This window comes from Vanacampus margaritifer, chromosome 1 (genome assembly GCF_051991255.1).
Source record: "Vanacampus margaritifer isolate UIUO_Vmar chromosome 1, RoL_Vmar_1.0, whole genome shotgun sequence".
NCBI lineage: Eukaryota > Metazoa > Chordata > Actinopteri > Syngnathiformes > Syngnathidae > Vanacampus > Vanacampus margaritifer.
This window is the reverse complement of record NC_135432.1, coordinates 27,179,996-27,204,036: the sequence shown is the minus strand read 5'-3', so window position 1 is coordinate 27,204,036 and position 24,041 is coordinate 27,179,996. Positions and strand designations below refer to the sequence as shown.

Genomic DNA, 24,041 nt, shown 5'->3' with positions numbered 1-24,041 from the left:
AATACAGTTCAATTAAGTTTCGCAACTACATAGGGTGACGTAAACATTAAATGCAACATGTAAAAAAAAAAAAGGCCCGACATTGCGTCATAATTTTCTGAGCCAAAATATTTCTTAGCCAGCCTACATTTTTATATATCTATATTGTGTCGTTTTGGGAGAGAAGTTCGCTTAGGGTTAAGTTATTTGACAAGTGCAGCGTTACATCGCACTCGTATTTTACAATTCTAAGCACTCCCGCAGGTGTACGTTTTTGTTGTTTTTTACTCGTTTAAAAGTTTGCTATAAGTAAAACTTATAATAATGCTTTATGTAGTTACATGAATTCTTAGAGCCTAGGGTACATTTTAGTCGCCCTTTTCTTTTTTTACCTTTCCCTCGAATTGGAATTTGGAAATTCCGACTTGGTTTGTGCACATAGAACTCATCATATCGTCCGCCTACCAGCTAACACACGTAGCGGCTTTGTAGTCTAAAACACACTTTTGTATGTCACGGTGGACAGGACCGGCGTCTCTCTGAGAGGTAAATATTTCTTCAGGTAACGTAGACTCAATGGATATATATTTCCAGAATTTTATTTGTAGGCTCTCGAGTTGCTGACGGCCTTGTTTACATCCTAATCCACGGGTTTGGAGTGGGTAAAAGGCGTATCATAACGATATCAGATGCTAATAGCAGCTAGCAACTGCGTTAACATTAATATCGCCAACTAGTATAAAATTGTCTTGTTTTACTTTTCGTCGTTTTTCTCCCGAGAGGACCGTTTTGACCTAGTTAAACTACTGGTTTGAGCTTTGTCTCGCTGTATGACTCAATGTAAATGTTTCAAGGCTAATCCGGCTAACTCAAATTGGCTATTCGATAACTGGATGGACCTCTGTGGCTCCTAAGTACATTTACCAAACAATGGGAGTATATTTCGATGTTCAATAAATTCAAAGCAGGGCATATTTGTTTCACCTCGTCTAATACATTTCAGCCCCCGGGCCCTCTATCACGTTATTATGAAACTGTGCTGAGTCGTTGTGATACATTAGCTTAGCTAGATGTGTGTCACCCAGTTTAAAGAGCCTATTTTTAGCCCGGACCAGGAGCCTTTGGCTGTTTTCTGTTTGGCACCAAAAACACCTGGCAGGTTCGTCTTGGCTCGTCTCTCTCCTTTCTGCGTAGATATTTGATTATATATATTTATTTTAACATTTGAAATTCACTTTACCCTTGAACGTCAGAGGCAGCAAAGTGATCACTGTCCAGTGTCGCTGGGCTCAAGGCCACTTGTGAGAAAATTCTCTAAATCAACGGTTCTCAACTGGTGGGTCAGGACCCAATTATGGGTCACGGAGTCTCTGTAGGTAGTAAAAGATTGCAAGGACCTCAGTTTATTACAGTTCATACAGTGTTACAGATAGTGTAAGAATACATTTTCATGTTGTATACAATAAGGCACACTTACAGTCATGGGCACCACTGTGTTGTTAGATAATGTACCACTTCTGCCGGAAATTTATAGCAATTAGAGTACATTTTTTTGGGTGTCAGTCATGTATTTTTATTCCTTTTGTTTGCATTTGTACAACACCCCAAAAAAAGAGAGAGAAAAAAGCAAAATCTGATCATTCTATACCGAACTTCAAACATGATTGAACAAAATTATAGGCACTCTCAACTTAATATTTCCGTTTCAAAAAAGAGAAAACAAAAAAACACTTCATCAGGTTTCCTACATATCTCTCCTGGAATTTTGACTCACTTGTCTTTTGACACTGATCCAGCTCTCCCATATTTGAAGGGTTCCTCTTCCCAACTGCTGCCTTCAGATCTCCCCACAGGTGTACCATGTTCTTTGGGAATTGGATCTGGACTTATTGCTGGTCACTTCAGAACTTTCCAGCGCTTGGCCTGAAGCCATGTTGGGTGCTTATTTAAGTGTGCTTTGGGTCAATGCCCTGCTGTAAGACCCATGAGGTCTGATGGAGTGCCAGCTTTCTGACACTTGGACCCACCATTGCGCTGCGTAGTATTTAGATTTCATGATGCCATGCGCACAGTCAAGCCATCTGGTGCCAGAAGAAGCAAAGCAATCTGAAAATGTCAGTGAATGTCCACCATGACTGACCTTAGGGACCGTGTTTTCTTTGAAGGCAAACAGTATAGTGATGAGCATTACCAAAAATTCTCTACCACAAGAAATTCTCCCAGATGGGCTTTCTTGATGATGTTGCTCACAGTAGACACACAAACTTTCAGATCTCTGGAGATGGGCTATCCTTGCTTTTCCACAATTTTGGTTTTCAAATCCTCTTTGCTCTTGTTTCTTTGGCATGTCTAAAGCCTAGACCCCGACCCCCGAAAAAATAATAATAATAAATCAAAGCTAGATGATAGATAACCTATTTAGCATGTAACTGCAAGTGCATATTGTATGTAGGTTTTTGTTGACATTTTCAGGGACAAACATTGATTTGGCTTTATTCATGCAATCAGTGTTGTTCCTATGAATCTCAAAGGGAATGTTAAATGGAAAGCCCAATATGTATTTGGTATCTGCATGCCAGATCAAAATATTCTTGACATTCAACATAACGTTCTGCGTGTCTCAGTGTAACTACACGTGAGCAAAGTCCTGTTATTATGTAAACTTTTTGTGTGTTGTTTTTTAATATATTTTTTTTAAGCAGACCTAGAAAATAAATTAAGCCCGGTGGTCATGTAATCAATTAATCTGTTAGCAATAGTACCAAACAAGCAATACCTAAACAACAATACCCAATCTGTTTTATACTGTGTGTTGCTATCGCTGTGTGTAGTACACTTTATTCCAAGTTATTATTTAAACTCATTGATTTGGAAATAATGGAAATGTATGATGGCTACAATCCAGTCTGAAAACTATTGGCCAGAGGCTTGCAGGAGTATCCATTATGAACAGCTAGAGTGTTAATCTACTAATTAGAAAATGTTTCAGTCATAAATGGTCAAATAAAAAGGCTATTGTAAAGATATTTTTGGGCAAATTGTTACATAGAGCTGCTTTAAACTACTGTCTCAAAACTTAGGCAGTATTATGTGCATTTACCGCATATGAAGCATTTGTGATGCAGCTCTTGTATCTGATCTCATATAGCCATAAGCCAAACCAAACCTTGTAGCAAAAGTAGGGTCACCAAAGAGTGTATTGCGTGTTAAGACAGTCCAACTTCACTATTTCTGTTTCCAGCTGTTTTTGCTGAGGGAGTCCCCAGGTGTGTCTCTACCTTTATATCTCCTTTAAAGCTAAAGCATGTTCCAACTAATCCTCTAAAGCCCCAGACACTAAGACTCAACACATGTCCTTCTTGCGTCTGCTCAGCTAAACACAACTTCAATCTAGTACATCACCAACGATCGGATAATAGTTGGAACTTAAATGAGTAGCAGTAAAGTTATCCTTAAGCAAACTGTCCTAATGCCATTTACTACTTTGCTATTAGCCAGGGCATTGGCCCCATCTTGCAGAAATGATCAGAAAGATATAAAAATAAAATAAAAATATGTGAGGGCTATGTATATTTGAGTTTTTCAGCAATTAGATGATTCAATGTAAAGATGTGATTTTGTTAATAGTCAGGGGTTCATTATACTGTATTGTATTGTTCAATATCACATATTTGTAGGGGTGTGAATGCCTAGTACCTGGCGATTCGATTTGTATCATGATTCATAGGTCACGATTCAATTCGATACCGATTAATTCCGATGCAAATCTATAAATAGATTTTTATTTTATTTTATTTTTTTACTCAAATTTTGAAAATACTAATCAGTAAACTTGTACATGTACACAGTAAGATTTGTATGAAAATGTATTTATTTATCTGAAAATGCAGGCTTATAAATGAGTCACTGCATTTAACAAACAGGTTGCAGTCTGTTTCATGTTTGAACCGTACTGAAATAAAATATTATGGTTTAATGTTCCATTAATATAACATTCTTCCATGCTTAATGTGTGAATCCTAACCCTAAGTAAGAAGTTTTGTTGAATATTCCCATAAAAAAGGATGTTTAAAAATCGATCTGGCCGCATATCGAATCGATTAAAGAATTGCGCGCTGTAATATCGCGATGTATTGCAGAATCGATTTTTTCTAACACCCCTACATATTTGATTCGCTTTTTCCACAGTCTTTGTTTCTTGGATGACCCCCAAACTGACCTTCCAAATGAGTGACGGGGAGTGCGACTTCTTCTGTTTCTTCCGCTGCTGCTGAGCACGCTCTCCACGCGGCTCAGACACACCGGACGCCAGGGTGGACGGAGAGGCGGCGCCTATACAAGCCATTCTAGCCAATCAGAACCGCAGAGATCCGACAGGTAGGCGTGCAGTCTACCTGTCCGGGTGGGTTATTCTGTCGACTGGATGTCTGTGGACATGAACAGCCAGGCGTCTGACAGCAACGAGGAAGACTTTGGAGTAAACTCTGAAGAAGAGGAGGATGAGGATGACGGAGGGGAAGAGGAGGATCAAGGGGACATCGAAACCTACTACGATGGCGTGGCCAGCGATGTGGAGCAACAGGGCGCTGACTCCTTTGATCCAGAGGAGTATCAGTTCACTTGCCTGACATACAAGGAGAGCCATAGGGTTCTCAACGAGGAGGTGACCATTGTGGCTGCTGCACTGAAGGTGGGCCTCTTCTACTCTGCATTCTTTTAACTCCTGCTTTTGTACACAAATAACAAGCCTTAGTGCAGTACTTAAAGGGAATGAAAGGGGAGTCATTTCCCACTCAGCATATTAATGCATTTACATAGTGCCCCATCGAGATCAGGCATGGATGCATGGACTGCTACCAAACCATGCATCCATGCCTGATCATAGCAAGTCTTTGAATTCCATGTGAGCTACAAATGAAAAGCATTTTGCCAAATGAACCATATCTTTTAGTCCAGTAATTGTACCAAATATATGCTTTTTGCAGTCAGTGTTAGTGCACAGCTATTGTACAAAAAGTGAATAAAGTTGTGATTTGAGTTGCCGCAACAATGCCAGACCTTTTCCTATTATTTCTTGGTTCAAGTTCACAGTCTGGCTTGAAGAGTGCCTGATCTAGATTGATCTGATGTCCTTTGTGTTTTCCCCAAACAAGGCATCGCTTTTTTGTTTTTGTTTTTTTGCAACTTTGTAATTACTACTATAGTGGTGGCAGCTAACCGCTATCAACTTAATGCCATCTGGGACATTGTTGATGTGATGTTTAATGACCAAACATTTGAAGGCTGTTTTTGTATTGTATTAAAATTTCCTTAGTCTCCTAAATGTGTCACACTAGCCTTATAACACTAAGAAGTAGAAGTGCATTTTCAGATTTCCTCCGTGATTGTAGTCTGTGTGTACAGTAAGTGGCCAAACGGGTAAGAATTGTGTGGATTATTGTTTATGTAGTACAGATACGCTCTAGTAAATAGGAAGGGCAGATTAGGAAATTTCACACTTTGTTCGGAAAAGGCGACACCTGCCACTCGGCCAGGTACCACCTACCTATGTTGTAGATGAACATATTTAGCTACAAAATCATGAAGAATTTAGCACCCATTCTATGTCGTTTACTTCAACACTTCTGCATATCAACTGTCAATCCATGCCAGGGACAAACATAAGTAATTATCAGAGGTCTGTTACTAGTTTGGCCTGTAATACAAGATGGTGTGGTCATGCAATGTGTCACTCACCTCATATTCAGGAAGATGAAATACATTTTAATTTCTCTCTCTTGCTCTCTTTCTCTCTGTTCAGGTTTTACCGGCTGTTGCAAAGCTCATCCTTGTGCATTTTCACTGGCAGGTTTCACATATACTGGACAGGTATTTTTCCTATTTTGTAATTTTACAGTTATTCCAGACTTTTGTTTGTTTTCCCCAACTTTTCCTGTAATATTTCCCTTTTAGTGTGAAGCATGCTTGAAATGCTGACAAAAGGTTTCAGTTAGTTCATCAGTGACGTTGAATATGGTGTTTCAAAGTTAAAAAAATAATAATAATAAAACAAATCTTGAAATTTAGCATAAGTTGCTTGCCTTGAAATATAACATACAAGTTACGGATGGATGAGGAAGAACACTTTAATTAATGCAACACGTGATTTACTACAATAAACAACCTGCCATGCAACTCTGGGGGAAAAAAACAGATGAGCTGTTCTAAAAATAAATGAATGTAGCCCACAAATACTAATACATTAAATAAATACATTTTAAAAATTTCAGAAGGGCAAGCATACAGTACACCATATTTTTGTCTGTCTAATCAGGCTTCATCTCACATCACAAAAACGTGCACGTTAAGTTTATTAAAAACCAAGACTGTCATCAGGTGTGAATGCAAATGTGAAACATCCAGTCCAGGATGTACCCCAGTTCTTTCCCAAGACAGGTGAGATGGGCTCCAGCGCTCCTGTCACCTTAATTTCAAGCAATCTGACCTGGGAAAGGTTGCAAGAACCTTCTGTATTCATATGTCGTTTCTATATTTCTCTTTACCATAATTTTTACTTTTTCCATCCTCATTCCAGCCTCTCTTTTCCCCTTGTTGTATACAGGAATAAGTCCAATTCTTCTCTGGTGTTGTCTGACGCTCTGGTTCAGCCTAGCAGTACATGCAGAGCAGTCATTGTGAGTAACAAATGGACCAATGTACCATTGGAGGGAAGATATTGTTATACTGCTGGAGACCAATTCAAGCTTATAAACTTTGTTATGGCGCACTTGTACACTTTTTAAATTGTAATTGTATGCATTTTTATGCAAATTCATATGCATATTTTATTTTTAAGAACAAACGTCATGAATGCAAATGGAACTCCTTGCAAGCAGACTAGTGCAATGTGTGTTTCTGCAGTTCACGATTTATATTTGTAAATGTATTCACTTCGGGACAATGATATTGTAACTTCAATTTAATTTGTGTGTTCCAGGGCCCTCAGTCCCCGCAGTGTGGTGTGTGTCTCCAGGTCGTACGGAGAGACTCCCTGCTGGCGCTGCCCTGCCAGCACTCCTTCTGCAAAGCTTGCTGGGAGCAGCACTGTACTGTACTGGTCAAAGATGGTATAGGAGTGGGTAAGTCATGTGCGTGCGTTCGTGCGTGCGTGTACTTAACCGTTGTGGTCATTGTATACAAAAACGATCATATGTACCTGTAGTAAATTAAGCAGAAGTCTGTTTTCTCTGTATTTTTGAAGAAACTGCATACATGGCTGCACATAGAAGCCATGTGGACATATGGAAAAACCTCCCAAGTGGTCAATTCTTTATACTTAATTGGTTTTCATTTTTGAAACTATTGTATTCTTGCTTTGGTGACTTGTGTTACATTTACCAAAGTAAGGTAATGCAGTGGAATCTGTTCCTTGACATTGGTTCACTTCCAAGGGAACATTTTCTTCCGCTAAAAATACAGTAATGTAAAGTGAATGAAGCCATTCCAGGCTCCAAATGGCACCATTATAAAACCATTGTTAACTCTGTAGTCTGTACATTCAATTTTAAATTACATTCATACAAGTGTAAAGTTAAGCATTGTCTAATAAAACAGTAACAAAGTAAAACTACCCGGCTTAGATGATGCCCCGGAGTCATAATTGTTTATGCTAGATTGGCAGTATGCTTTCAGCTGTGCAATACAGTGTAGCATCTGCTTGGAAATTAATTTAATTTAGATTTCATTAGTACATGTTTAAATATACAATTTTGTGCTTGTGTTATGTAGCCCACTATATAAAGTACTTTGTGGCTGTATAAATAATGTGTTAGCTACTTAAAATTAAAGACCTCAGTTAAGAAATGCCTTTGTTACTTGTCAGCTGTCAATTGTTTGTGTGTCGGGGTGTGCAATCAGATCAAATATTTTATTTTGAATGTGCCATATCTATGTGAGAAGAATGTTTTCGTGCGTGCTCATTATTCGATGTGAGTGTTTGGGCTTGTTTATAAGTGCAAGATAACAGTAACTTGAAACCTGTTGCTTCTTTACTTATTTCCTGGTGGAAAAAAAGCAATCCAACTGAGTCTTTCTATGGTTAAGGGCAATTGCTAGCACACATTAAGAATGATATGGGAAATCTGATTTTCCAATAATTAATGTATTTGTATGTGGGGTGTGTGCGCTTTTGTCTTTCCAGGCATTTCCTGTATGGCTCAGGATTGCTCCCTGCAAATGCCAGAAGATTTTGTCCTGCCTCTACTGCCAGGAGATGAGCTAAAGGACAAGTACAGACGCTACCTCTTCAGAGACTATGTCGAGGTGTGCTTGTCTGCCTTTCTTTAATCTGCAATCAGATCTCTTAATATTCAGACAGCGGCACCATTCTCTTCATTTTGGCTTTAAACACCACCACGATTGATTTGAAATGAATTGAGCAAGATTTGCTTTAGCTGCAAACTTTCAGCTGTAATATGAGGGTCTTTCCATCCAATTCAGGTGACCTGTGTAGAAATTACAACAGTTTGTCTGTTACTTCCACATTTTGAATAAGGGACCAAAAGTAATGGGACAAGACTGCTCAGCTGTTTCATGGCATCGCAGTTGCAGAATGCCTTAAAGGAGTTCATTTGCATGTCCCTTTGTGTCGGAAGAAATGAAGCGATACTTTATAAAACATTGTTTTATATATCTCTTGCCAGTCGAAAGAATTTTCTAAGACCACTGAATGGTAAATGTTTGAAACACACAGGGTTGCCCTGAAGCGCTCAGCTTTACCTGATTTTCATCTCTCCAACTACAGAGTCACTTCCAATTGCAACTGTGTCCGGGTGCAGACTGTCCTATCGTCATTAAGGTGCAGGAGCCACGGGCGCGCAGGGTGCAGTGTAGTCGCTGCAGTGAGGTCTTCTGGTAGGTCCACAACACACACACACACACACACACACACACACACAGATTATAGAAACATACATAGCAAATGTAACAACTGAATTTCAAATAAAAATTGAATTCCTGATTGTAATAGTATATGGTGTGCATTAAAGCACGTTATGATTCTGGATGGTCTCAACTTTTTTAATGACAGGTGGTTTAACCTAAGAGGTTCATTAATAATATTTCCAATGCTTTAAGCCTTCAACTGCCGATAAATTGTATGCAGTTGAGTTTCAATGCTGAATTTCTCTGTTTTGTCTCTTGTTGTTCTAAGTTTTAAATGCCGTCAGATGTACCATGCGCCCACAGACTGCGCAACCATCCGGAAATGGCTCACAAAATGTGCCGACGACTCAGAGACGGCAAACTATATCAGCGCACACACTAAAGATGTATGAGCCGCCACATGGTTTCTATTTTGACTTGTAACTTTGAAAAAAGAGTTTGAAATATGAAGCAACTGTGTGTCACATTTCAGTGTCCTAAGTGCAATATCTGCATTGAGAAGAATGGAGGATGCAATCACATGGTATGTCACAGCCGAAAAGTCAATTCCTAAAATATATCTTTTCTCTTTTGTTTGAGTCCACAACACTTGAATTTTGCACTGAAGCGCCTCTGTTTTTAGTGTAGCATTTGTATAGCTGTCAGACGATTACATTTTTTAATCAGATTAATCACATCTCAGAATTTTGAATAATCATGATTAAAGGCTTTTCTATCAAAAACTTTTGCCCGCCAAATTTAAAGAGCACCTGTAATGTGTTCATTTTTTCAACGTGTTATGAGGACGTCTAAATGTTTTGATCCATTGCACACTCTCATCCTCCTCTTTTCAAATCAGTTAATTACTAGCATAATTTAAAATGGGGGGGAAAATGACCCCAGTAGTTTGACATGAACAAATATTCTGAATGTCATTCGCAAACATTTCTTAAATGCTTTACTTGCATGTAGTTATGTTTATTGCTCAAACACAACATGCGCTACCTTTAATGTAACCATCCGCTGTCAGCTAAAGGATTATCTGCGGTCAAAATTAATAGTGTGATTAATCTGCGTTAATACATCATTAATGCAATAATTTTTGTGATTAATTAGTTAACGCTTGAACTTTGACAGCACTTGTATGCTCAGGCACATTTGTTATTGTTAATTTACTTCATAACAAATGTATCTTGTTTGTTTATTCCAGCAATGCTCCAAGTGCAAACATGGTAAGTTGAATCCTTTCTACAATGAAATGTCATGTTCTGACAAATAAGGCTAAAATATTTCTGCAGGACTTTGAATTGTGCAGGAAATAACAAGTGCTATTCATATTCCTTTCTTCACTTTACCATAACAGTCAGTCAAACTGCTTGTGTATATATGCCCAGTGATGTATATGATGACACTAGGATGTAGTTAGTACATCCATTAGTGGCATTCACAACTGTGTCTGTCCAAATAACACAAACTGGCCAAAATAAACACCCACTCTAAATCAATAGAATGTAACCTTTATCTACAGCAAGCAAAATAAGAGTGGGCGGCTGCCGGTAGAGTAATGCTGAGTTCACCTTAATTTAAATCAATGGGGAAAGAGTCTGACATGGCCAACTAAACTGTGTTACCTTTAATGTCTGTATTCGTGTATTTCTGTATTGTCGATGCGTGTGGTGATGATAAATGTGTCACTTGCTATGTACATAACAATAGACAAAAAGTCACCGTATAGGCGCTAAATCTGATTCTAAAACCCAGCCCTGCAATGTAACTCCAGCCTTACCATGTATGAATATTTGTCATTCTAATTCAACAGTGCAAAATATGCCATTTATTACAAAATCATTGGATGTGAATGATATTGCCTTTCCCAACTTATTATTTGAATATGAAATGTAGCTCCTTTGAAAACTATTTAGTAACTTATGAGTCCAACTGTTGGTCTGGTTGTGGTAAAGAAGGAACTGAGTCGAAAGGCGACGCTCTCGATTTACCGGGCGATCTACGTTCCTACCCTCGACTAAGATCCCTGATACAAGCGGCCCAAATGAGTTTCCTCCGCAGGGTGTCCGGACTCTCCCTTAGAGATAGGGTGAGAAGCTCAGTCATCCGGGAGGGGCCCAGAGTAGAGCTGCTGCTACTCTGAGGTGGCTCAGACATCTGGTTAGGATGCCTCCTGGACGCCTCCCTGGAGAGGTGTTGCGGGCATGTACCAACGGGAGGAGATCCTGAGGATGATGATCCTGATTGACTATGCCTTTCGGCTGGCTCGGGGTAGCACCTTGGGATCCCTTCAGAAGAGCTGGTTGAAGTGGCTGGAGAGGGAAGTCTGGGCTTCCTTGGTGAAGCTGCTTCCCCTGCGACCCAACCTTAGATAAGCGGTAGTTAATGAATGGAGGGATGGACGAGTCCCAACAGCATAGTAGTCCAACCCGTTAGGTGTGCGTTCAAAACTGACCTGAGAATTGTTAAATGAATGATTATAAAAACTGAACCTTTTGTTTTCAGACTTCTGCTGGATGTGTCTTGGTGACTGGAAGACGCACGGCAGTGAATACTACGAGTGCAGTCGTTACAAAGAAAACCCCGATATAGTCAACCAGAGCCAGCAGGCTCAGGCCAGAGAGGCGCTCAAGAAATACCTCTTCTACTTTGAGAGGGTGAGTGAATAATTTCAAATATTTATTTAACATATATGTACAATATATTAGACTGTGTATTGCTCTGGAGTATTGAAGACTACTCATGGTCATGATGTTACATTCGCAGAAAAGTATGTGTAGTTGAGTTTTTGTTCAAATTATCGCATTTATCTTAGTTCAGAATACTGGTCAAACATTTTCTTGATCTCACAAAGCACATGAAGTGTATTCTTTAACTCATTCACTCCCAGCCATTTTCACAGAAGCAATCCCCTTCACTCCCGGCTGTTTTACTGGATTTTGCAAGGCCCACAAAATATTGTGTTCTATTGATATAAAAACATGGAACCTACCAAAAGAAAGATTAGAGGAAAAAATATATTTCTATCTGTTTCCGTTTTGCAGCAATTAGCATTAGAATATACCTAAGTTTCATCATTATTCACAATGTGAGTAATGAGCTTTTTTTCAAGCTTAGCCCCTAGTTGATCTTTTTTGCTCTGCTGCCACCTGCTGGCTGTTTGTGTAATAACTACCATTTCTTCAACTGTTATTTGCAGTTGAGGCTGCATCAAAGCCTTCTGTATGGTCTACTCTAGCATTAAAAAAAAAACTAAAAAACAGTGTTTCCCACAGATTTTAAATCTACTTGGGTGGGTGTGCTCCGTTGGTGGGGGTAAAGTGGGAGGCTCCCCAACTGCCACTCCCCCCCCCCCCTTTCCGGAACAAAAATTTTTGCCATTTTGCACTTCATATCGTGCATTCTAGTAAATTTTAAGAGTAAAAATGTTGTTGTAACATTACTCAGTGACTCCATATTCTTAGCACTTATTTTATATTAAAATAATAATACAAATAAAATAAGGCTGCCATCGGATTATAAGTGAAAAAAACTGGATCGGGACGGATCGGATGTGAATATACAATTCCCAAAGCACAAACTGCGAGTATAAAGTGCACGGTCCATTGCAGCCTAAACATCCTGGAAGGGTGATAACACCATTTGCGGTCCCATCTCAAGGTTTCTCGTTTTTTTTGCCTGTTGTTTTTTTTTTTTTAGTTTTTCGTTGCTCTCTTGTGGTTCGATTAGGGGATGTCGTTGATATTTGTCAACTGTGGGCATGTGAAGCCCTTTGAGACTCTTGTGTGATTAAGGGCTATAAATAAACTAGACTTGACAAAGTGCTTTGCGGTGGTTAAAGAGAAAATATTATGGGATAATTCTGGCCGAAATTAATAATGCTTACCTTACAGAGAAGAAAGCAAAACAATGAAAAACATCAGACGTCCACAATCCATTCACATAACGTGGCGTACCTTGTTCAGCCGGCGCTGCCTCACATTTGTTTTTTTTTTTTGTTTTTTTGTTTTTTGTTTTTTTTTGTTTGTTTTTTTCTTTTTTTTTTTACAGAAGAGCTCAGTATTGTTCATTCGATTTGACATCATCATTGCTCTCCTTTTTTTTTTTTTTTTTAAAAACAAATCAATTAAAAAAAATTTAATAAATGTTTTTTTTTTTTTTTTTAAATACATATACATATATATACATATACACTTATATATATATATATATATATATATATATATATATATATACATATATATATACTTTTTTTTTTGTATGTGGGTGAGTATGTGTGTGTGTGTGTGTGTGTGTGTGTGTGTGCGTGCGTGCGTGCGAGCGTGTGTGTATTCATCAGTTCACCTAAAGCCCATTAAAAAAAATCCCATACTAATAATATAATATAATAATAAATTGGCAAATGCAGAAACAAGAACGCTGCCTCACATTTGTTTTTGGTGGAGTGTGTTCGCCTTCTCTCATTGATCGCTCACATGCTTCTCGCAACTTTACTTTCAAACCCCAGTTTCAATGACCAGTTGGAGTTCCTTCATTAATCCTCCCAGAATGATGGCAAGCTCCAACTTCGTTTTCTTGCTTCTTCCCCTTCCCAACCATGGATTCGTTGATGTGGAATTATCTCACAACTGCTCTATTCCCATCTACAACCGCATAACTAATAGCTTGCAGTTTAAATTATGCCTCGTAAGCATGTTTCTTAGCTGATGCCATTTTCCGGAGTTTCTTAGCCAAACCGATGTTGTTTTGCACAATGCAAATACCGGCAGTATTTTATTATCCGTTCCTGCTCGGTCTTGGACGGTTTTTGAATCGTCTCCGCAGATAGCACCCGGCGGCTGCACGTCGCTAAAAAAGGTGGGGTCCAAACAGGGTAGACGAAATGAGGTACAGGAGACAGGAGGTCACACTGCAAATTGGCGTTTTATTTTCTTTTTTTATTCACTTTCTCGTTTCATCTCCATTTTCCACATTCGAGTACATACAGCTGCAACTCTCTTCTGCCTTCTCCCCTCCGTCCGCCGCTGTTACAAGCCAGCAGACAACTAGCAACAAGCGTGAACCAGCCCACCAATAAGAAACGCGCATTGGCACAATAAAATTTGCCCGTCTCTGTTACTCGGTGCACACATAAGAATATTTTAAGACTTCTAAGTGTACCTTATAGTTTTGAAAACACGGTAAATTTTCTAGAAAACGTATTGGGCGGCGGCAAGTTTACTTGGGTGGCCCGTCCAAATATTAACATGGTGTGGGAATGGCTGAAAACGTATAAATATGTCTTTGGGACTCTTAAAACATTTAAAATAGAACGTATTTATACGTTTTTGGGAGCAAATGAGTTAAATTGTGTACATTTATTCCATTTTAGCAAAGGATTTACAAACCATAGTTGACCAACTTCCTCACTTACCAATATTTGAATGCAGAGAAAATTCTGAAGGTGTCCAGTGGGATACATTGTGGTCAATATGATTGTCTTTTTTGTGTTTCCTGCACCAGTGGGAGAACCACAACAAGTCTCTGCAGCTGGAGGCTCAGACGTACCAGAGGATCCAGGAGAAAATCCAGGAGAGAGTGATGAACAACCTGGGAACCTGGATTGACTGGCAGTACCTTCACAACGCTGCAAAGCTTTTAGCAAAGGTATTTTTTGTTTGTTTAGATTATTTGTTTTTAGATGGACAAAAGGGTATCTTCTCTACAGTATATACAATGTAGTACTCAGCCGATTTAATTGAATTTTGAGTTTTACGTACAATTAAATATTCTGTCAAAAACTGAAGCCTGTAACCTTGACTGCTCAGGTGGAATTAAAATAATTGATATTGTTCATTTAATTTAGTCTTGAAATGTCCTTAAATGTTAAATATTTATTTAAAGCAGGGGTGAGTAAAGTAACCCCTGTGGGTGATACGTATGTGATCTGCCTCGCCATGCAATTATTCAGATCAAAGCACTTAACTCACTCAGGCGTATAATATATATGATACTGAACATTTCATCTTCACTGCGTCATTTATTTTCCATAGATGTAGTATGCCACCTCTGAGTACCTTTTTTGGAAAAAAAAAAAATAATAATTGTATTGAATGTAACCTTAATTGTCCATACATTTTCTATACTATTTCACTGACTTCCCTTATTTGTTGTCTTTTTGCTTCCAGTGTCGCTACACACTGCAGTATACGTATCCCTATGCCTATTACATGTCCGGCCCACGCAAAAAACTGGTGAGAAACTGTACAGTTGTTTCCTGGTCCACCAACTTCAGTGTACTTTGTTCTGCTAGGACGCATTTTGCAAAGAGACTCAGAAGAGGGGAAAAAAAGCAATATCAAAAGACAACAATAGTAAAATGAGTAGACAGTGAGAGAGTGAAAGGAGACAAAAAGAAATATCAAATGACAGCAATAGCAATAGGAACACATTATGCTTAGTTTGAAAGACAGAAAAGAAGAAAGTGGAGAGGAGAAAAAGAAACAACAAAAAGCACTAACACAAGTTAACGATAGGAAAATAAGATCTGCCAAGATGTGTTTTGAGAGGGGGCAAATGGAGAGAAGAAAGACAAATGCTTGCATATGTGTTAATTTGGTTTTGCTTTGCTGCAGTTTGAGTACCAGCAAGCTCAGCTGGAGGCAGAAATCGAGAACTTGTCGTGGAAAGTGGAACGGGTGGACAGCTACGAGAGGGCAGTGGTGGGAGGCGAGGTTGATCTCAGTGCCAGCGACAGAGGGGTAAGAAGGACGAGATCTTTTTGATTTATACAGTAATAGGAACAGAGCTCTTTTGCGAGTAGTGAAAAAAATGCATGTAATTGATGCCCTCCCCCACAAAAAAGCTTAGAATTGCCTACATTAATAGTTTAAATCCTCAATTTATGACAGACTATAATTGTAAAGCACTATCATTTTAAACTCATTTTACATTATCCTAAAAAAATGGCTCCCAGATGAAAACACAGTCCATTTTTAATGTTTTAAAGTCATCAGTAGCTCGAAGCAGCTTATGCCGGATCAGTTTCCTTTCTTTGTAAGCACTGGGCTTGAAGGAGATTGTACCACTTGAGGCATCCTGTGTAAACCCAACCTGGAGAAAGTGTTGAGATTCCTTTTGTCTGTGTGAACAGGAGCTGGAGAATCAGATGCACATTGCTGAGCAGAGACGACGCACGCTGCTGAAGGATTTCCACGACACATGAAACGCCATTGAGGCTGCAGAGCACCAGCATCTCTTTCATCCTTCCTTCTTTCCTACCTTGTCTTTCTTACTTGCCCCCAACCCACTATTGCTTCCTTCAGTGACCATCCCCAGGGTGCATTCCCGCTGGCGCCCTAATTCCTTGTCAACGCTCACTTGCTTTTTCCCTTTTCATCTTTTTCTCTTCCTTATCTCACCCCTAAAATGCTGCAGGGTCACGAAATGGCACGATTGTATCTCCCCCCTCTTCTTCATGTTCTTTCACCGTGTGTTGGCTTTAACGCAGTCACCTGAGTTAGATCTCCTGATCAGAGGGACACCGTTCGGATCAAATGTGTGTCCCAAATATCTCTTGTTACTGTCCAGCGTTATGCTGGTGTCACATTAAATAAAAACAACAAACAGAAACGATCAAATCAATGTCTAGTTTTCTCAACAAAGATTTTGCTACTAATGCTAAGACCATAAAGTCTAGTAGACACTTTGTGGCAGTTGTATCGCTCACATTTACATTTGACATGTATTTGTGTTTTCATTTAGTTGGCTTAATTTAATTTATAAACGCAATAGTGAAACCCATCTGCATCCTTTCTACATGACTTGGACAAAATGCAGCATTTCCATGTGCATGATACGCGTTCACATACAGATCATACTCTAGATGAATGTATAGTTTTGTTTTGTTTTTCCCCACAATAAACACACTTTTCATGTGATTTTTGTTTTTGCAATTGGCAAACCTGACTCGCTTTGGCCACAACTGACAATAAAAAGCTGCTAGTTGTTATGATCTTAGAAAAACTAATTGGCTCTTCGATACAATCTGCTAATGTTACTTCAAATGCAGTGGGCAACCGACAGACGATGTGCCGCCTGAGCAAGCGTTTATCTGGCCTGCCATCAAAGTCTGCAATCAAAATATCTCAAATGTAGTGTTATAAGAAGCCCCCAAAAAAATAATCCACAAATGCTCAAAATATATGTACACAATGTATGTATATACACAAAAATCTATTTTGATCCCGTTGAACATGTTCAGTCTATCATGGTGTATACTGGTGGTCAGCACACCTGCCTCACAGTTCTCAGGTGATTAAAACCCTTAATTGGCTCAATTTTAACATATTCAACAAAAGATAATACAGTAGAGTCCGCCTGTACGCAAAGGAATGGCTTGGCAAAATCTTTTTCTTCCCAGTGTTTTTCCCTTTGCGCTGTCAAGTTTGCCCTAAATTAACTATTGACTCTCGGAGGACCTGAACTTGTTATGAAATGAATAAAGGTTGCCCACCCGTGTTTGAACGTTTTTATGTTTGCTGCAGTTTAACAAGTTATGGCCTTCGCTTCACAAACTGATCATGACAGACAATAGCCAATACCATAGTCATTTTCACTACAACACACCCCACTGACATACCACAAACACGCATTATGCATTTAACTCCACTACTCATTCATTTTTACTCCCCTCCTCTCATTTGGATGCTCTACTCTATTGTGTTTGCCACCGTTTCATCATTTTCGGGCTTTGGTTTTTCTTCCTCTCTTCCTTGCTCACATTGTTCACATTTCTTCTGGGAAAAAATGGCTGTTGATAGATGGTTAAAAAAAAAAGAATAAAGAAAAAGCTACCAAAAAAAAGTGCTGTAATTTTCAACGGTTGTACATTAATACAGAAAAATAGAGTTACTGAGAGAGTTTTTAAAACTGAAACCGTGTCTTGTGTGTTCATTGCAATGCTACATGTCACATACAGAGTCTAAACATACAGAATGAAGCCCTGTCAGAAGCCCTGGTCACCTTTGACATTTTTCACACTGGCACCTAATAACACAGAGGTCCAAAATTACCCCACAGCCAAATGCAGTTAATGTACTTTGGTGCCAAGACGGAATTAACTGCTCAGTCAGACTTTGTTGATGTGACCCACTTTCAGCCCACAATAAAGAGCATTTGGAGGAAAAGTATGCATTAATAACATAGTTCAATGGGGCAGAATTTCGCCCCACTTAGGTGGGTGTGACAATCAGTGGATCTTATCCCACTTTTGTGCACAAAGTAGTGAAGTGTGAATGCACAGAGCATTATTATATGCACAATAAGAACAATACAGGGCCAGGCAAATTTTAACTTGTTCTTGTTAACTTGACCTGCTCCATTCCTTGATCCGTCCAAACATATAAACAGTTCTGTAATATTTGGTGTTAGCTTCTTTTTCTCCATATTGTTGGAATTTATTTCTATATTAATACAAACTCAAGTTAATAATCTGACTCCAATTTGTGACCTTACCAAACTATCACCCATCCAACAATAGCATGCTCGTTCTGCAATAGAAAGGTATCAGGAAGCCGTCATTTTCACACACGAGTGGATTTATTCCTAACACTCAAATCTAATACATAACAGCTGGGGTCCCGGGTCCCTATCAATACAATTCTATACGTCTCTGTCTCAAGCAGCCGACGTAGTCTCTTCCGAGTTGCCCCAGTGAATAGTTATACTACACAATATTTAAATGACACAGAAACAAAGGCATCCTGACATTATTCTATTGGCTATGTGTTTTCTGCAGTTTAACTTTAGCTTGCTTTTCATTGGCCGATCTTCATCCGCAGCGTCACTGGGTGGCTTCTCCTGTTTTGTACTTTTCCGCCCAGGTGTAAAACAAATGTGGTTTACAACCTACTCTGACCTTATCGCGGCTCTGCATCTCCCCCTGCAATTAGCATCCTTTGTTCTGCAACATTCCATTCCTAAAACCCCCACTTGCACAAACTCTTAGATTCCTTTATTCCCTCTCATGACCTCAGACGACTGAGGTCATCACTCGAATACCTTGTTTTTTATTGTTAAACATGAGCTAAAAATCAATAAACAACTAAAAATTAGTAAAAAATTTCATTCTAGTAGAAAATCAGTATAAAATTTCATTCTCTCTCATGGCCTCAGATCCCTGAGGCTACCTTCACATACTCACATCCCGGACTCCCGGAGGGCCACAGCTGTCTCCGCTTCCTGGGGGTCCTTCTGAGGGATCATCATATACTGACCACCCGGCGGTAGTGGCCCCAACGTGCGTTCAATTGTCTTAACAGTCAATGATCTGATACATGGAATACAACAACATCCGCATAACACCATGATAGCCTGAATGCTCTTTCATTTTATTACTTAGCGTACGCAGACCCTCCAATGCCTTAGTAAGGCGACCATCAGGAGATGTATTGTTGGGGATCAGAGTACAACACTGCTCCCCAAAAATACCACACACTCCTCCTCTTTCAGCTAACACCATATCTAAACTCATTCTATTTTGGAATGCCATAAGAGACGTGGCTGCTAATTGCTCGTGCACTGCCTGGAGTGCCGAGGTGGTAAAGTTCGCCAATCGTTGGACATTGTAGTGGACATAATTAATCCGGTCCACATTTTTGTTTACTGTAATAAACAGAAAAATACTCTCCCATCCTGCCGCCACTTGATCCACCAATTTGTATTCATCAGGGACCCCTCTCGGAACTCCAATTGCATCTATGTATGTGGGGTCTCCTGCATTCAACCATTCTTGCATGTCCCTTTTCTTCCTCCCAAGGAAGGGGATTCTTCCCCACTGTCTAACTCCTTCCCAATTTATCCTAGCCATGTCTAATGCTGTCACACTAATTGGCATGATCAGCGTTACTAGGGCGCACTTACCTGAGGCATTGGGGGGAAGCCTATCGTACAACACTCTCTCTCCACACCACAGCCAAACATCAGCCCGAGCGAGAGGTATTCCTGCTGGCAAAGACACATTTTCATTACACCATGACTCCTGGATGTTTCCAATCCCAGGGCCACTCCCATGTAACTTTCACCCAAGTGTTCACCTTTGTCGGTTGTTTACACTTCAGATTTAACAGTAGTTGTTGTGTCTGTGTCAGCGTCTTACCACCATCTTGCTCTGCTTCATACCATACCGTTCCATTACAGGAATGATACACCATCACTTGTTCTCCTTTCGTTCCATCACTTCTATCATCCCGCACCATATGTTCAAACGCTAACATAGTCCACACAAAGCACAAGCCTGCAAACAAAATAGTCAATAAAGTTAAACATTTGCATCGTCGTCGTTTTTGTTCAGACACTTCCGAGTCCGATTTTGATCCAATTCTCGCCATCGTCACATTCCCTCTCTTGACCTGCCCGTCCGGGCAGTCAATCTTTAAGCTCACCATTGGCAGGCACAAAGTCTGGGGCCGGGCGCAACTGTGAGTAATGGTACCACTTTTGTCCTTTAGTTTCAATTCTCATAATCGCTTGCACCTCATTTGGGAGGCCGTTCAGCATCGCCGTCCTGAACCTCATCTCAGCTTCAGGGTAGCTGCCTAGGTGTTTACCTGTGGTCTCAATCCACAGCTCCAATGCCTGAGCATAATGTTGCTCTTTGTCGTACATCAAATTTCTGTATTTTTAACGCTGGTTTCTTATTATAGCAGTGTAAATCATTTAAAAACAACATCATCTTAACTCAGAACTATTCATGTCCGGCCGGGCCATGAACAGTCTGAGAAGAGATTTATACTTATACCTTAAATAAACACCGCAGTTCATTTTTAACAACTTGTCTCATGAAAAAATGTCACCTAGGTGTGTCAATGTTCCTTCCACACCTAAATGGCATATTCCATGGGCTCTAGAAATTATACTTTTCAATCGTTTCTGAAATGGAACATACTTACCGTATTTCTGCTATAAGGGTCGTCTTTTGTCATCTTTGTAGAACTTATTTTCCAACTCCCATCCTCACCATTCGCTGCCTGTAAATTCCTCACACCAAACTTCATTCTCACATCAGACTTCCTTTTCAACCATACACAGACAGACCAGTCATTCTCACATCTGATAAAGATCAATTTTGATCATTTCAGACCTGAATGTGAAAACTGCAGCCGCTTCCAAATTGCTGCTTAAAAAAAAAACAGACACCTTGTGTCCTGTAGATTAGAAAAACAACCAAATTGTGACAATTTGGCCAACACCAGAACTATAAAAAGATCTCCAGCTGAGCTAGCCAGGAGCCATAAAAACAAAAGCCTTTGAGGCAAGAGTTTGTAATGTAAATTTGAATCCTGTTCAGGCAACTTAAAGTGAGAAAAACAACTCAAGCAGATGTAAATTAAGATACTGCAGCGGAGGACTTTTAGGGTCAGGAAGAGATGAGAAAAAGATTTAAAATAACCCCATTAATCTATTGCAGGTCACGAATCTTCCAAATATCTGCCATCTCAACTAATAAAAGAAACGAGTTATAATCAGAAAAACAAAACAAAATCCCTACTTTACACCAACCAAAAAGTATTCTTAAAATGCTAACTAACCTCACCTCTTCTACAGAGTAGTGGGGGCTTTGTAAAAACACAGCAGGGAACTTTGCCTTTGTGCATTCCCCGTGGAATCCAAAGATCAGTGCTGTTGAGCTTAATCAAAATTAAAAATTTAACCAGCAAATTCGCCGTAAGTGTTCCATATCTGAGTCCACTCTGAGAAGCCAAAGTTATAAAAGAGAAATGGGAAAAAATAGAAGGCCAAATTCAACAAGCATCAAACAACGGAAAATATAGTATTTAAAGATTAGAATAAATTTTATACTTCCCTAATTCACATAAGCTGTTCTCAATTTCCAAAACTGCGTTGCTATAGATCACATCTTTCCCTCTGACATAGTACAGAGTGCAAATGTCTACAAACAGAATACAACATACGACCTCAGGCACCAAACTCAGATGATTCCAGAACTTTGAGTCCACAACTGTAGTTCATATTCCTTCCTGTCCTTGTCGATAGCAGTTTATGCAGGGCAAAGTTCAAAGCGGGCACTGGGCTTTGTGCACTGGAGTTCTCAGGAAAAGTTCATCATGGCAGAATCGATGATAATCCTGTCTGCTCAAAAAGTTGCTGGACATTATGCTCAAACAATGCATAAGAGTCATTGAACAGTCACAGGACGAGCGGATTTACAGTGTACCATCCTTTTCGCAGTCCGTGTGGTCACTTCCCCCCCGAAAGTGACCATTGTTCAGTTCGCCTTCCACTCTGAACATCAAGCATAGCAGGAGAATGCTGTTCATTCCATTTCCAGCACTTTTTGGTTGAGTCACCCAAGTGAAACACCTTTCAGTCAAAGATTGAACCTGCCTGAAACATTTATACACTCGGAACAGACAGAGGGAGATGAGATCATAGCAAGAGAACACTGCTTGTTGTCATACAATTTCCAAGAAAAAATAAATAAAAAATTTCCACAAAATATTTTGTTTTTCAAACCCCTAATTTATTCATTTTGTGGTTTTATTTGAATTTGATCACTACACTATAGCAAGTAGTAGTACTATATTTACGCATATGTCTACCATAGACATCTTCATCACGTGTTACCTCAAATTTAAGAAACATGTGACAGCTGTCAGTCACCCTGGCCACTTGGATGGAAGTCCTTTCGAATTTCAGGGACTTCTAGAATGGGACTCAGATAAAGACAAAGGTTAAATCATTTTCACACCTACGAATAAGTTATCAGAGATGCAGGGGAAATATAAAAATCAAAAATGAAAAGTCTATTTCAATTAAAATTTGGTTTTATTACTCATTCAACTATAAAAAACACAGATCTGATTTTAAAAATAATATGATAGTGGCCTGTAGTTAACACCTAGACCTCTATATCCTTCCGCATAACAGGAACAATTTGATTTTAAAAGATTTGCCTTAGAAGACCCCTGCTATTCACACACACAACAGACTACAAGTCTCCCAAATGGAGACAATGGGAGAGAGGACTAAACTTATCACACCCCCTGTCCTTTTTATTTAGTTTAATTTAATTTTAACAGACAACAGTACAAATCACCACCTTCTTAAAACAGCAGCTCACGGCCCCCATCCTTTCAAAATATGCAGATTTCCTGCTTACCATTCTTTTTCACCCTTTTTTGAGGACAAAGAATTTTGGAGGGAAAAAATTACTTTCCACCCGTCTCTTCTTTCTTTCCTACACTTAACAATCACTGTCTCAAACCAACTTACACTTCCATTCACTTAACTTTTGCACTTTTCTCATCTCCACAAAGGCAGTGAGGAGAAACAGACCAGGCCATTTTGATTTCTAAAATCTCGCTAGAACATCACACAACACACCTTTCCCATAATTCAAAATTGTTGGCATCACATCCACTGGGGAGGGAAAGGCCGCCCTCAGTTCCCGAAACAACGCCTCCGCGATCTCCGCCAGGGGCGTTTCTCTCCCCAGCTGGCGAGTGCCAGCTGCCCCCTTGACCTGCTCTCCTCACTATCGCCCCTCCTCTCTTCCTCACTCAGCGCTCTGAGCATCTGCCGCTGCTCACGTAACATCACCTCACCTTCCTCATCACTCTCCACTTCCCCCTCGCGGTGATCAGCGTTGCTGGGCGTTGCCTGCCCCCGTCTCTGTGTTCCTGTCACCATTTTCTCTAACATCTCTCTTTCCTCAGTCTGCACCTTATGTCCATCAAACAACTTCCCCTGTGCCTCCTCCCTTATCAGCTTCGGAGTCCTCTTATTCCCTGCACTAGTGGTGCCCCCGTCTCCTGCTAACACCGCCCCTGACGTGCGCACGGGCGACTCACTCCCCCGCAGCCTTTTCCTCTCATTATTCACAGCCTGTTCGATCAACTGTATTGTTGCTGGCGTCATCCGTGACTCGTCATCTTCCACATCTAAAACCATTCTGCCCCCCAAAGTGACTACGGGGGCCATCACTGACGCCGTCGGATACGGAGGGGGCGCAAATACATACTGTCCCGAGCTCGGCAACTGTGGATAAACGCCTCTAAAACATTCCGCCTTTTCTCCCTTATCAATCACTTCATCCTCTTTCTTTTCCTCTTTCTTTTCCTCTCTTATCGCTGCCAGCGCAGTCGCAATAGTCG

General features: G+C 39.9%; 1 protein-coding gene across 2 annotated transcripts; it reads left to right on the top strand.

Moving 5' to 3' along the window:
• The first annotated feature begins 364 nt into the window (after positions 1-364).
• arih2 (ariadne homolog 2 (Drosophila)) lies at positions 365-17,802 on the top strand. Of its 2 annotated transcripts, none has more exons than XM_077544264.1 (15): positions 365-525; positions 4,168-4,669; positions 5,780-5,847; positions 6,581-6,653; positions 6,956-7,097; positions 8,159-8,280; positions 8,762-8,871; positions 9,170-9,287; positions 9,374-9,424; positions 10,091-10,112; positions 11,392-11,543; positions 14,389-14,532; positions 15,054-15,119; positions 15,501-15,626; positions 16,019-17,802. In XM_077544264.1, the coding sequence occupies exons 2-15, from the start codon at positions 4,403-4,405 to the stop codon at positions 16,088-16,090; spliced, it is 1,533 nt and encodes a 510-aa protein (XP_077400390.1). In that variant the 5' UTR covers positions 365-525; positions 4,168-4,402; the 3' UTR covers positions 16,091-17,802. The 2 variants fall into 2 exon arrangements, with proteins under 2 accessions (XP_077400390.1, XP_077400396.1); XM_077544270.1 differs by having other exon boundaries at positions 398-541.
• The last annotated feature ends 6,239 nt before the right edge of the window (positions 17,803-24,041 follow it).